The sequence below is a fragment of the Condylura cristata genome, unplaced genomic scaffold, assembly GCF_000260355.1.
Source record: "Condylura cristata isolate star-nosed mole 26May11 unplaced genomic scaffold, ConCri1.0 scaffold00005, whole genome shotgun sequence".
NCBI classification, from domain to species: Eukaryota; Metazoa; Chordata; class Mammalia; order Eulipotyphla; family Talpidae; genus Condylura; species Condylura cristata.
The window spans coordinates 65,038,163-65,051,814 of NW_004567106.1; the positions used below are offsets into that span (position 1 = coordinate 65,038,163).

At 39.2% G+C, this 13,652-nt stretch overlaps 1 protein-coding gene across 2 annotated transcripts in view; it reads right to left on the bottom strand.

The window, feature by feature from the left end:
- Positions 1–1,590: 1,590 nt before the first annotated feature.
- The window catches only part of PTN (pleiotrophin), a 72,168-nt gene continuing 60,106 nt past the window's right edge, over positions 1,591–13,652 (bottom strand). Inside the window, exons 2-5 of one of the 2 annotated variants that reach the window (XM_004677075.1) lie at positions 13,039–13,154; positions 12,043–12,216; positions 10,768–10,929; positions 1,591–2,080 (exon numbers count right to left, since the gene is read on the bottom strand). In XM_004677075.1, the coding sequence (XP_004677132.1) occupies positions 2,025–2,080; positions 10,768–10,929; positions 12,043–12,216; positions 13,039–13,153 (507 nt within the window). In that variant the 5' untranslated portion in view covers position 13,154 and the 3' untranslated portion in view covers positions 1,591–2,024. The remainder of the gene's footprint in view (positions 2,081–10,767; positions 10,930–12,042; positions 12,217–13,038; positions 13,155–13,652) is intronic. The other variant, XM_012721110.1, reaches the window with a different exon arrangement.

Here is a 13,652-nt window from a genome sequence, read left to right on the forward strand (position 1 = left end):
ACTGGGGTACAGGCCAGAGATGTGGAGGGTGAGAGGATTCACCAGGGACAGAGTGGGGAGCAGAACAGGCAGACTGACAAAGTACACTGCTGAGGGGAGCAGCGGGCGGGTCAGGAGAGGTCTGCCGCGCCATGTGGTCACCTCCCGGGCAGGCAGGAATCGAACTCATGTGGTAGCGGCTTTAGATTCTCAGTGCTGTGCTTTAACCCGCTGCGCCACCAGGGAGGGCCCTAAATAAGTCTTTTTAAAAAGACCATCCTCACTGGCATTGGCTTTGACTTTGCAGGGAGCTATGGACCCCCCTCAGCATTCCTCAATCAAATGGAGGCTCTGAATAGACAACAGAGACAGTTTAGCTTTAAAGATACTTTAGCTGCATCGTTCTATCAATTCATAAATATTTTATGACTAACTCAGGGCATGTTGCAAGCACAGTTTCTGAAAATGGACTTAGATCTGGTAGAGTGTTGCTGGTTTATTGAGTTTGATTGAGTTATTTAGAATCAGTTACTTCAAGGAAATACTTATCCCTCCCAGTTGGCTTCTGAGACTTGAGTTCTCTAAGAAAAGCACAGATTTGCTTACTTAACGATATAGCTTAGCATCCAGCAGGCAAGGGAGTTATACAGCTGACTTTGGTGCTGTGATAGCAACAGGGAAAGAATTTCTGGTTTATAAAAACCAAGTATGGGGCCTTCCGGGTAGCACAAAGGGTTAAAGCACAGCAGGAAATCTATCCACAGTCATTGCGGCACAAGTTCGATTCCCGGCCAGGGAGGTGACCCACATGGCGCAGCAGACCTCTCCTGTCTCCCCACTGCTCCCCTCAGCACTGGAGTTCAGTGGTTCTGCCTATTCTATTCCCAGCTCTGTCTCTGATGAATCCTCTTACTCCACACACCTCTGGCCTGTACCCCAGTTCTTTTATACAAATAAATAAATAAATAAATAAATTTTAAAAAAAAAAATAAAAACCGAGTACCAACTACCATTCTGCATTGTTTTACGCCAATCCTGATTTGGCCTCTGTAATTTGGAACTCTTCCATTTAAAAACATTTTTTCTGTTTCAACAAAATCTAGATGACTTTGGAATGGTCATTCAATTCAGTAGTACCATTCTAACTTACTAAATACTGATAGAATGCTAGAGTTACATCTATCTCTATCTATCTGTATAACCTTTCTGTAACATCTGTACACAAGAGAGATTTTCATTAGTGTGTTTGATAAATTCTCACTGCTAACAGGTTGATGGATGGAGAATCTCGTTAACGGAAGGAGGGGGTCACAATATCAAATTATTGCACACAAAGGACCATTTTTTTCAGCATTACCTTGATTTATTTTCCTAGTCTTTTTTTTTTTTTTTTGTTCCTCATATGGAAAAATAATTTCATCAAGAAAACAAATGTTTCTGCCAAAGTGAAAGAATCTCATGTTTTAATGCTTTTCTTTAAAAAAAAAGTCAATGTTGAACTAATACATGCTCAACCTCCCTCCCCCCAACTTCGCTGACTACATTTAAAAAAATCCATTGGCAGAAAACAAGATATTTTCCTCAAATACAATGATTATATTTTATTGCTGCTTTTGTTTAGTATATATTTTTCTCAACTGGGAAAAAAAGTCTAGGTGAAAAAATTACCTAACAAGAGAAGTAGTTTACATGATCATAACATTTAAATGACTGCCAAAAGGGGGAAAAAGTGTAAAAAAGAAAGACTTTAAATGTAAAATATCACATAACTTCAAAAAAACTTACCTCAATTTGCTATCATTTATCAGATACTATAAGTAACTTTCTAAGTAGGATTACAGTCCTGTATTATAAGCCTCTAATGGTACTATGGTATACATTTAAAAAATGCTACTACAAAAAATTTTCTTTCTTTTTTTTTCTGCCTATTTTGTACTTAAGCTATGGGTATTTCTGAATAAAAAGCCTATGGTAGGTATAAATGCAATAGTTAACTGGTCCTGTCTGCTGATGTCCGTTTCATTTTTCGCAGAAGATGGCATCCTTTAGTCCAGCAATTTCTCCTGTTTCTTGCCTTCCTTTTTCTTCTTCTTAGATTCTGCTGTAATTAAAAATAAAAGAAAGGAAAAAATATCAACACATTAGAAAGTTACAAGGGGAAAGGGAAAAGCCAGTTTTCTTAAAATTCACAGAAATACAGCAATTAGATTGACAAGATGGGTGTGAAAGAGGGAGAGAAAAGGAAAGGGAGAGAGAGAGACTAAGCAAGCGGAATGCAGTCTACCTCTGTGTGAATACCAACACATGCCTGTCACCTTATCGGTAGCCCCCTGTGACAAATGAAGAATTGTCTGCAGGTCCTACTTACAAAATTGAAATACAATAAGCTTTTTTGAGTAAGTCAGTTCACTGCTCAGCAAAGAACTATAAAACCTTTATTTAGTCTCTCACCTCCAGGGACACTGCAAACATTTCTAGTCTAGGCTGAAGCAGGTGTATAGTACCAACCTGGGATGTAGCAGTTAAGTACAACTATCAGATTTCAAACAAAAGATTCTATCCTTTTCCATTCAATCATTTTACCATCTCTCTATTCCTAAGCACAGAGTGAAGCATAGTATAGGACATGTCAGCTGTGATAAGAATGATTAGAATTATGTGGCTACCCAGTGAAAGGCTATTGCTAAGCATTTCTCAGATCATTCCCCCATCCAGTCTAGCCTCGTGTTAAAAATACATGGATTAGGGATAGAATCAGACTGCAGGTTTCAATCCTGAATTCCTCACTAAGTTACCTGGAGATTCTGGAAAGGTTATTTCAAGTATTTATGTCTCAGATTCCTCACCTGTGACTGTATCACTTCATAGGGTCAATATCCAAATGAAATGAGTTGTGTAAATCCACTGTGAATACAGTGTGACACATTTACACGTGTTCAATAAAGGTTAGCATGTATCATAAAGGTGATAGCAGACTATGAACAAAAGCTCATTTCTCTGTAAAATTAATATTCATCACCATCAAGACATATGGCACTGTTAATTGGACCATAGGGCCAGTGTCCAAGAAGGTCCTTGGCTTCTGGTGAGGGTGGGGGGGTGTTTACCAACCACACATTTTCACTCTTATACTTACCACCACGTCAGATAGGTCTTAAGTCCATTAGGTTTGGGGCAAACTGATATTGCTGTGCAAAGTGATCTGCCTGTGTCCTCCCCTCAAACTTCAAGACTACACCACATGTAATCAATCAAGCCAAGAGTTGCTAAAATTTTGCTGCATGACTGCTCGCATATATTCCTCTGGCTCCTCAGTTTTCCCTCATTCTATACTGAACCTCTCTATTTTGGCTTGTCATTGCAAGTGTCTCCATCTTCTGACATATGACAGGTGAACTAACCAGAACTTCCAAGGTACCTCTAAGGTCAAACAAGGTTTTCTGCTTAATCTCTTAATAGTCTGTGTCTGAATAATTATTAAGTTCCAGTCTTTGGCTGACATTTTAAGCAACAGTTGTGCTTTAGGATGATGTCATCAGGGAATAATCTAGGGTGTCCACTGGGTGTAAGACTCTGGTTTCCTTTGTCTCAGTTTCTCCATCTCCCCTATTGGGACATCTACCTAATGTGTAACCTCTAGCTCTTACTGTTTATCCAGTAACTTAAGTATTTTGGTTAGCTTATTATTTCATACATATGTCTGAAAGGGTGTCATGCCTACCAGGTGTCTGTATTTATTCATTTAATAAAAATTGAAGTATCCTGGTGGTGCAGCGGGTTAAAGCACAGCACTGAGAATCTGAGGCCACTTCCGCATGAGTTCAACTCCCGCCTGCCTCAGAGGTGACCCACATGGTGCGGCAGACCTCTCCTGACCACCCGCTGCTCCCCTCAGCAGTGTACTTCAGTACATTTGCCTGTTCTACTCCCCACTCTGTCTCTAGTGAAACCTTTCACTCTCTGCACCTCTAGCCTGTAACCCAGTTCTGTATGCATACATAAATAAATCTTTTTTTAAAAAAATAGAGGTCAAGAGTGCTAGTGATTGCTCAAGGTGAACAACGAGCCAGCAGTAGAAAGGGAGAAGCCCAGTCTCTGACACATCGTGGGACCCTTCCTGTGATGTGGCCGCCTCTGGCGCTCATTACATCCCAGCAGAGGCCGACTCGGCTTACCTCATGCTTCTATGTCGTTTGTCATTCACATCTCCTCCGTCTCGACACTTAGGTTTATTTCAATTCCCAAAACATATCATTCTTTTTCTCTCCTGGTCTTTAGCTTTCTAGCTTTCTCTTTGTTCCATCAACCAACACTTTCACCACCCCCTTGTGAAGACCATACCCATTTCAACACTTTTGTTTGCTGACCATTTGGTGTGAGTTAGTTTTTGTAAGCTAGCTCCCTTTGGAAAGCATTTATCTCCGGTTTTATAACTGCCACAGACACACACATGCAAACATATACACATATGTGTACACACACTTCCATACACGCACATATAAACACACACATGTAAGAGGGGACATCACTGTGGTGGAAATGCACCGTGGACACCTTAGTATATGTTTTAACTCACTGGGTTTCTAAATGTGCATGCTGTCTCTGCCCACTGTGAGAAATTTAAGGTATAAAACTTTGTGTTATCTGAATAGAAACATGTTGTTTTGTTTAAATTGTCTGAGGCATCCAGAAATTCCAATATTTCCTAAGACAAAACATTACAGAAAATGTCCAGTTTCTTTATATTGATAACAGTCATAATGTCAGTGTAATTCTTTACTCTACTGTACTCAGAAAACTCAAGTTTTAGCCTAGAAAATTCTTTTAATGCATAGTAGCTACTGATAAAAGAGAGGAAGTAAGAAAGCACAGGAATTCACAACAGCCATATGAACAAATCCAAACGCTTCCATGGAATTTTAAAATTCTGAGTAGAAAACAAACCTCTGATGGACACTGAAGTATTCTGGCCATTTGTTTTAGAAAGGCAATAAAAAAAACAATGAATTTCATCTAGCAACTTGCTGAAACCAAGCCTTCACCTACAGAATTGTTTCTAACCAATGTCTGTTGACCGACTCTGTGATCTTGGGCAAATCAACCTTTCTGCATCTATTTCCTGTAAACTTAGGTATAAAATAACTGAGTGTACCCTCCACAGAAGGCCATCATGAATAACATTTAAGATTATGTCCACTAAGTTCCCACTGTACTACCATTTTTCAAAAGACATTCATTTAGCAGATATAAGCTCCATGTCCACAATTTATCAGGCACTGTTCTAGATGCTGGTATAGAATGACAAACAAGAAAAACTCTGCTTTCAGAGTTTCCATAATAAATGTTCAGGATTGCTCTAAGTGAGCATGTTTCAAAGTTTAAAGGTAATCTAAAGTAAATATTTGCATGAAAGGTCATGGTATATAAAGCTATTGTTTGGGCATCAATGCCTAGTTAGTTCTCTGATTACTGGTTTACTCTGATATCGCAGATGCTTATGATGTGAAAGGCGGAAGATCCACAGGAAGAGTGAATTCCTAAGAAGAAAGAGCTTCTCTGGCAATTTAATTCAGTGAGAAGTTTCTTTTCTCAGTTATTTCATTCTTTAAACAATATTAATTACTTTTCTGGTTTTAAAAACATACAGAACATGTAAAATATACACATATATTAACAGAAATGATTCAGAGTTAGGTAATGGAGAGGTAACACTTTTAGCTCCGGGTTCCAGTTATGTGCTTTTTGTGAATAAATGAAATACAGACTTTCACTAGGAACATAGTGCCAGTTGATAAAGAACATTATACTGAAAATCAGACTGTATTTTTCCATGTCATTGCTTATACTTTGAAACATGACCTTTCTCAATATTCCTCTGTGCCATTCCATGCCATATTTTTGGTAGCTGTCCTTTGGTTTTTCAGTCACTTGTTCTCAGTTGTATCATAAGTAATAATACTATGCAAAAATGTAATAATGTAAAGAATGTTTTGCAGACAAATCACATCAATTTAAGTTTTGCCTTGGTATAGATTACTAGAAGTGGATCTGCTGGATTAAAGGGCATTTGTAAAGTTCTATGTAGTGAAAAAAATTTTTTTTCTGAAAGGAATTATTCATTTAAATTCTTATCAGCAACGTATGCAACACTATGTTATATATGCAATGCTATTGCAGCAAACTTGTTCTCAAAAGGCAAATAATCAAATAGCATGTATCATCTCTTTCCATTTATTCATAAACCCTTCTAGAAATAGGACTACCATGTCATTGGCACAAGTAAACACCCACCCAATTTTTCAATACTACGGGAATCTGATATAAATAGTGTCAGCGATGGGTCTTGATAAAAGATACCAATTCAAAGACCTGTCAAAGACCTTCAGGAGAGATGTTATCCCAACTAGTAGAAGAATTGGAAATTCTAGAATAAGCTCATCTCACCTTCTATAAAACTTTTTGGTTTGATACCCTTTTTTTCCAGGTAGCCTGCTCTGTATACAGAAAACATGACAAAGAAATCTTATCAAAGATGATATGACTAAGAAGAGCCTGCATCTTAACTCTTGCTACAGCAAGAGTTTTTACCATGGGCCAAAATACAGTGATTCGGGGTTACAGGTCAATAAGCGGGATAATTAATTAGAATAGATAGAATAATAGAGTATCTAATCGATTAATAATTAATTGATAGAATAAGAATAAAATATCTAATTGATTAGATAATAGATTTACACCTTCCAAGAGACAGAATTCATACATGAGGATGCAATGAACACTGCAGATTCGGAAGGTCACCACTGCTAGTTGGGGGTGGCATGTACTAGCTACCATAACCCCTACTTGGAAGACAGGTTCCATAAAGCCTGGAAGCCTAAAGGAGAAATCAATCAATTAATTAATTCACATATTACTACCACAAAAGAACAGGATTGTAATACTAGACAGCAGTACTAACACAATATAATATGTCCAAAAGTCAGACTATATCTATAATCCTTGCCATGTGCCCTGAATCTATGAACATTAAGTTGCTTAAGAATTAGCTAACTAACCACATACAAATCCCTAATCTCTTGCTCTAAGCCAGCTCTGCCTCAGAAATGATAACAAGGCTGGTTGAATCATCAGTATAAACTCATTGTTCTACCCAGAATCCAGGTACCAGCTAGCTAGGCTTATGGACATGGCACCATTCATTAAATTTCCCATGATTGCAGTTGACATTGGGGTAGCATATTTTAAGGGTACAATACAGGAAGAAATCATGTCTATTGAAAATCCAAAAACAAGGTCCCTCCCTGGTGGTGCAAGGGCTTAAAGCGCAGCACTGTGAAGCTGTCCACAGCCACTGCAGCACGAATTCCATCCCCAGCCAAGGAGCTGACCCACATGGCACAGCAGACCTCTCCTGTCTCCCTGCTGCTCCCCTCCACAGTGTATTTCAGCACATCTCCTGTTCTGCTTCCCAATCTGCCTCTGATGAATCCTCTCTCCTCCCCCGCCCACCTTTGGTCTACACCCCAGTTTTTATATGCATACACATATTTGTATTTTGCTTCAGTGCAATTATACAAAGGCAAGCTTGAGTCAAAAATGATCTGACACATTCCTTCATGAATAACTCCAGACATACTGAGGGCTGATGACCAAAACAGAAACCAAAAGTTTACAAAGAGAAACAAAGCAGTTCCTTAGGAAGCGCTCAGTTTAGAAGGTCTTGTTAAATGGAGACCTCTGGAAATAGGCTGTCTTGACTTCAAGTTCAAGACTGACCCCACCTGTACAAGCTGCCACCCTAGTGTCCTCAGTAGTAAAATGGAAACAAAACTCCCAGGGCTATAGTGAGCACTAAGTCAGTGCAAGCCAGAGACTTTGAATGATGCCCGTCAAGCCTTAACTACTCCATCCATAGGAACTGATTTTAAAGAAACGCTGATGACAAGAGTAACAACTTCCAACCTGGAACTGATCTTTTCTGTCCAAAAGTCCAAAAGTTAGAAGGTAGAAATGCTTGATGGCAGGGGAAAAAAGGTCCCTCGATGTGGTGACTCATTAGTGCGAACACTGTTCTCTTCGGCAGCCTACCTTAACACTAATTATTATAGAGCTGTTTTGTGTATGCACAGCTAATGAGCCTTTGTGCATGGAATTTACCAAGGGAGATGAAAGCAGACACACAGTGTGAAGTAAACCCTACAAATATTTATAGTTCTAGTTCTCACATCTGTCCTGGCAATTAGGACCAAGACATTTTTTAATAGGATGGGACTAAAATACACAGATGGCTTCTTTTAGGTGACCTGGATTTTTCTGTACATGTTGGGGTCTATGAAATTGTGATGGGAGATAGGAAAATTTGGCTAGACACATCATTCATTCATTCATTCATTTATTCATCCATCCATCCGTCTACTCACTGAAGCCAGTACTGTTCACTGAATTACTCTCGTGACCTGAAGATAACAAGGATCTATACATGAGATGTAGCTCCTGACCTCAACACTTTCATCCACAGAATGTCACCAACTCACCCCTATGGAATCCCAGAAAACAGAGGAAAGTGTCGACCACTTCTTATATCTTTAGACAAGCTGACAAAAGAATCCACATGGTGGGGAAGACCCAAGAATTCTGGGAATCTCCCTTTACTGACCCCCTTTTCTCATTTAACAGTCAGCTGCCAAGCCGTGTGCCCCACACAGCTGACTCCGGCCCTAAAACAGTTGCTGTCCTCTGATCTCTGAGGAGGAACTGTCAAACCAAAGAGCGAGTTAGGCAACTGTCCAAAAGAAAGAACAACAACATGCAAAACTGTTAGAACTAGCTGGGAAGAAATAAAAGGAATTGAGGTTATTGTGAGCAGGGACTCAAGCTTTAGCTTTTCTTAAAGCTTACTGGATGGGAAAAAAAATATCAAATTAAAAACGAGTTGTTTCTGAAAGTGTTCATTAAATATGCTGAGGGGTCTTTATTAATCACGTCTCCTCTGTGTCCTGTTAAACCCAAACTTACTAAAACTTTCTGGAGTCACCCAACCCCACCAACAACCCCACCACTGAGTTAGAATGTAGAGACATCCTTAATCCTTTCTCTTTTTTACTCTCTAAGTGCTGAATATTTTGGTTTTCTGGCTGGTTTAAGTATAAATTGATTTGAAACCTGCATCTTTGAGCCTTTCTAGTTTGGGGCATGTCTTATTGAATAGCAGTGGCCATTCATTTTCATTAGATCTCTACTGTGGGGCCTGGACAAGAGACATCTGTAAAGCTGATCCTGAGGTCCAGTGTGCTAACCCCAGCCCTATGTCACACAACAAGCAGCAGAGACCTGCTCTCCCTGGGAAGGCAGCGGGCAACCTCCACTCTCCATCCTGCAGGAAATCACTTCTCAGACAAGTCCCTCACAGGTTGGAAAGCTAGGCCTCTGAAACAACCTTTTTTGGCTACCAACAACAAGCAATCCTCTCCAATTTCTACAATTTTTTTTTCCATTTTCATTTATTATAGGCCTCATGGTATTTTTTTTCTGAGTTTCTCATTATAATGAATCTGGTCTATATGAGTTCTTATATTTGTGTTAGTGCACACAATGTGAGTAGAGACCATGAAGGGATCTTTATCTGGAGTGAAGAAGCTTATTATAGTCGTTTCCTAGGGTTACTATAGGTTAGGGCCACAGGATGGGTAGCCCACACAATAGAAATTTATTGTCTACAACTCTTGAGGCTAGAAGTTCCAAATCAAGGTGTTACCAGGGTCAATTATACCTAGAGTCTCCTTAACTTGCAGAAGACCCTCTTCTGTGTCTTCATATGTCCTTCCCTCATGTATGTCCACATCTAGTCTCTTACAAGTGCACAGGTCCTCTTGGTATAGCTCTACTCATGTGACCTCAATTCATTTTAATTTCCTCTTTATAAAGATCCTATCTCCAAATAGACACACATTCCAAGGTACATTAACAAATGTTAGGAGATTACATACAGAATTATAAACCAATGTTACCTCAATTTAAAAAAAAAAATAGGTCCAGAAAAAAAATTTTTAATGAAAAAAAGCATCTTAGGACTTCAACCTATGAATTTGGGGAAGACATCATTCAACCTAAAACATCCATAAAATAAAAGAGTTTAGGATGTTTTTGTCTTCCCTGGGATTCCATTTGTATGAAACCATGGCTGTGATATTTGTTTTTGATTTGCTTTCTTCAGTATGAGAACAGAGTCTGACTTAATGAGAATGACTAGAAAAAGAATGCTATAAAATTTTAAATTCTATGATAACTGTAGTTGGTCAGTTAATCTAAAGAATATGAAGTCTCTGAAAATATAAGAGCTATAAAACCTATCAAGATATGGTGGTAAAAGGAAAAAATGTGAAATTACTTAGCTGACTTCATGAAAGCTACATGTGTTCAGACTATCTAGGAGAGACTAGGCTGAAAGCTGCCTTTCTTGTGATCCCCTTTATACTTGTCAAGATGTGGTCCAAACAGAAGGTATGGGATACTCAGTCCCCATAACTTCTCATGAGGCCTGTTTTGCTAAAGTTGTTATTTATGCTATGGAATTATACTTATCCCACATCTGGGTAGATGATTGCACCTTGAGCTTATCAACTGTCTGCTAACCAGTGACTGAAAAAACCTCAACACGAGGCTTATTGAAATCCTAGCTCAATTCATCCAAGATTTCCTTCTGGAAAATTCATGCTTCCATATCTGAAGATCCTGCCTGAGTACATTAGTACATCCACATTAAAAGTGCAGAGGAAGGCAGGGACTTACCTTGAGGTTTGGGCTTAGTCAGTTTGCCACAGGGCTTGGAGATGGTAACTGTCTTCTGACATTCAGCATTATGGAGGGCTCGCTTCAGACTCCCAGTTCTGGTCTTCAAGGCGGTATTCAGGTCACATTCTCCCCAGGCCTGGAATTGATACTTGCACTCCGCTAAAAGCAGGGTAAGACCAAACAGAATTCATTGAGAACCTCTGACATTGCCATGAAAATAAAGACATGCCTTTGTGTTAGACTTTTTAATGAGGTCATTGCACATTCACAAGCACTTGTGAGAAATAGCACAGAGAAATTCCATATTCTTTCAGCCAATCCTTCACTTGTGATAGCTTGCATAATTACAGTCCAGTAGCACAACCAGGTAATTGACATGAATGTATGTCACAGAACTTTTGTCATTTCACCAATTCACAAGCACTTATATATGTGTATTCAACACCGTTAAATATGGCTTTATCATATCTAGATACCAGTGAACACCACCAGTGTTAATACACAGTGTTAGTACACAGAACAGTTCCTACACAAGGACCCTTGTTCACTTCCTCCTTCCCATCATCCTAGAAACTACCATCTGTCCTCTACAGTTCTAATTTTGTCATCTTAAAAGTGCTATGTAAGTAGAAGCATATAGTATATAACATTTTGAGACTGACTTGCTTCACACCGCATAAGTTCTTGGAGAGCCACCCAAGTTGTGTACATCAACTGTCAATTTCCTTTCTATTGCTGAGTTCCATCGTATAGTTTGCTGAACCATTTACCAGTTGAAGGACACTGGATTGTTTCCAGCTTTCAGTTATAAGTAAAACTGCTATATACAACGGTGTACAGAATTTTATGGAAACATAAGTCTCCATTTCTTAAGTATAAATCCCCAAGTGTCCAATTGATATGTTGTGTGTTAGACAGATTTGGTTTTGTATTATAAGTAAAGATTATTTGGACCCCCAGAAAACATTTGGCAATATCTAGAAATATTTGTATTTGTGATAACTAGTGGAGGGAGAGTGCGGTGCCAGGAACTTCTGGGTAGAAGCCAGGGATGATGCTAAATATTCCACAATGCACCGGACAGCCCTCAACAACAAAACATATCTGGCCCAAGATGTTAATGAGCAACGTCGAGTAATCTGGACTTAGGGAGATGAGATGCCTAATTAGTTTGTTCCTGATACAATAAAAGTATTTAAAATAAATAGTTGTCAGCCTCAATAAGATATTTAGTGGAAGATTAATCCATAGGATAATAGAGGGGACACGTACCTCCAAATTGCTTTTTCCAGTTGCAGGGGATCTTACATCTCTGGGTCTTCATGGTTTGCTTGCACTCTGCTCCAGTGCGGGTGCCCTCGCGGGTGCCCAGCCCACAGTCCCCACTGGTGGGCACACACACGCTCCACTGCCATTCTCCACAGTCAGACTTCTTTACTTTTTTTTCTGGACGGACGGAAGGAAGGGAGGAAGGAAAATAACCAACTTACGAGCACACTCATTCATTCCTAGATAAAACTGAGCTAATTCCCTGGTGCCTTCGCTCCAAAAAAATGTAGTGTCCAAAAAATAGAAACTTGACAGGTGTTGGTGAAGTGATTACATCAATGACTGACCCAAGAAAAGAGAAAGAAACTGAGGAAGGACCAAGAACCAATAATAATACTGCTCTTACTATGTGCCATAGGTTGTGCTGGGTGACTTACATTTTTTTTTAGAAACAAATATTTCTAAGCAAAAGAGATGGTCGAAAATTGTTAAACTCTAAAAATGAGGAAACATTCCTTTAGAATAACTTACTAATCAGACAGTTGTCACAGGAGTCATTTCAATGCATCCACTAAAATGAAATAAAGTGGTACATCACAGAAGGGAAACACTTCCAGGTCCTCAGTCTACTTATGACTTTGGGAGTGACATTAACAGGGGCTTTATGCTTCTGAGGCTTCAGCTGCTGCCTTTGTGTGAGCTATAGTAAGATTCCTTACAGGACTCTTCCAGAAGAAGAGAGGTATACCTGCTTGCTGGTCTAAGATCTGTATGCAGTAGTTGATAATGGGATTGTTTTGTTAAAGATCATTGGCCACTATACTGAAGGAATTATAATGGGAGGAATGGAGGGATGTAACTTATATTCCTCTATTTAGGCAAAAGAAAGGGAGGAGAGAAGGGGAGAAAGTTGGAGGGAGAAAGTTGGATAAAGCACATACTGGGTTATGTGGATATTCATCAGTGAAGTGTCTTTGCCTTCATAACTCTAACCCTTACCTGGTTTCTCTTTTTTTCCTGCTTCAGCAGAGTCCACAGCTGCCAAAATGAAAATGAATGCCAAGAAGGCAGCTGCAAATTTTCGACGCTGCTGCTGGGACTGTTGGGGCTGCATTCTAGGAATAAGCAAAAAAAAAAACAAGGAAGGAGGTGTCAGTCAAAGTCAGAAAGAAGCTCATTGAACTTCTGTTGAGAAGCTCTATTTTCCGTTGCTGGACCATTAGATTTTAGAAAGATTTAGATTGATTATCATGGACAAAATTCTGTCTTTCTAACAATCACAGAATTAAGTACTGTAACCAGTCATGTGTTTGCTGCAAAATACAATAGTTCTCCATATGTAAATCTCACAAACATAAACTTGCTTAGTATGTTTCAAGGATGATGATGGCAAAGGAATTTTGATGACATGTTTTAGAGGTGATTCCTACAGGATCTCTTGCTTCAAGTGTCCCTGGGTAATATCAATTAACCACAAAGAGCTGGTAAGAACTCTTGGTAATCCCTAGTACAATGATGGTGTTATGGTCCGTGTGGAATAATTTGAGTGGAAATAATGGAGTATCTGCATAAGTACATAGGTTATCTAGGTAGATAGATAGATACACACATAG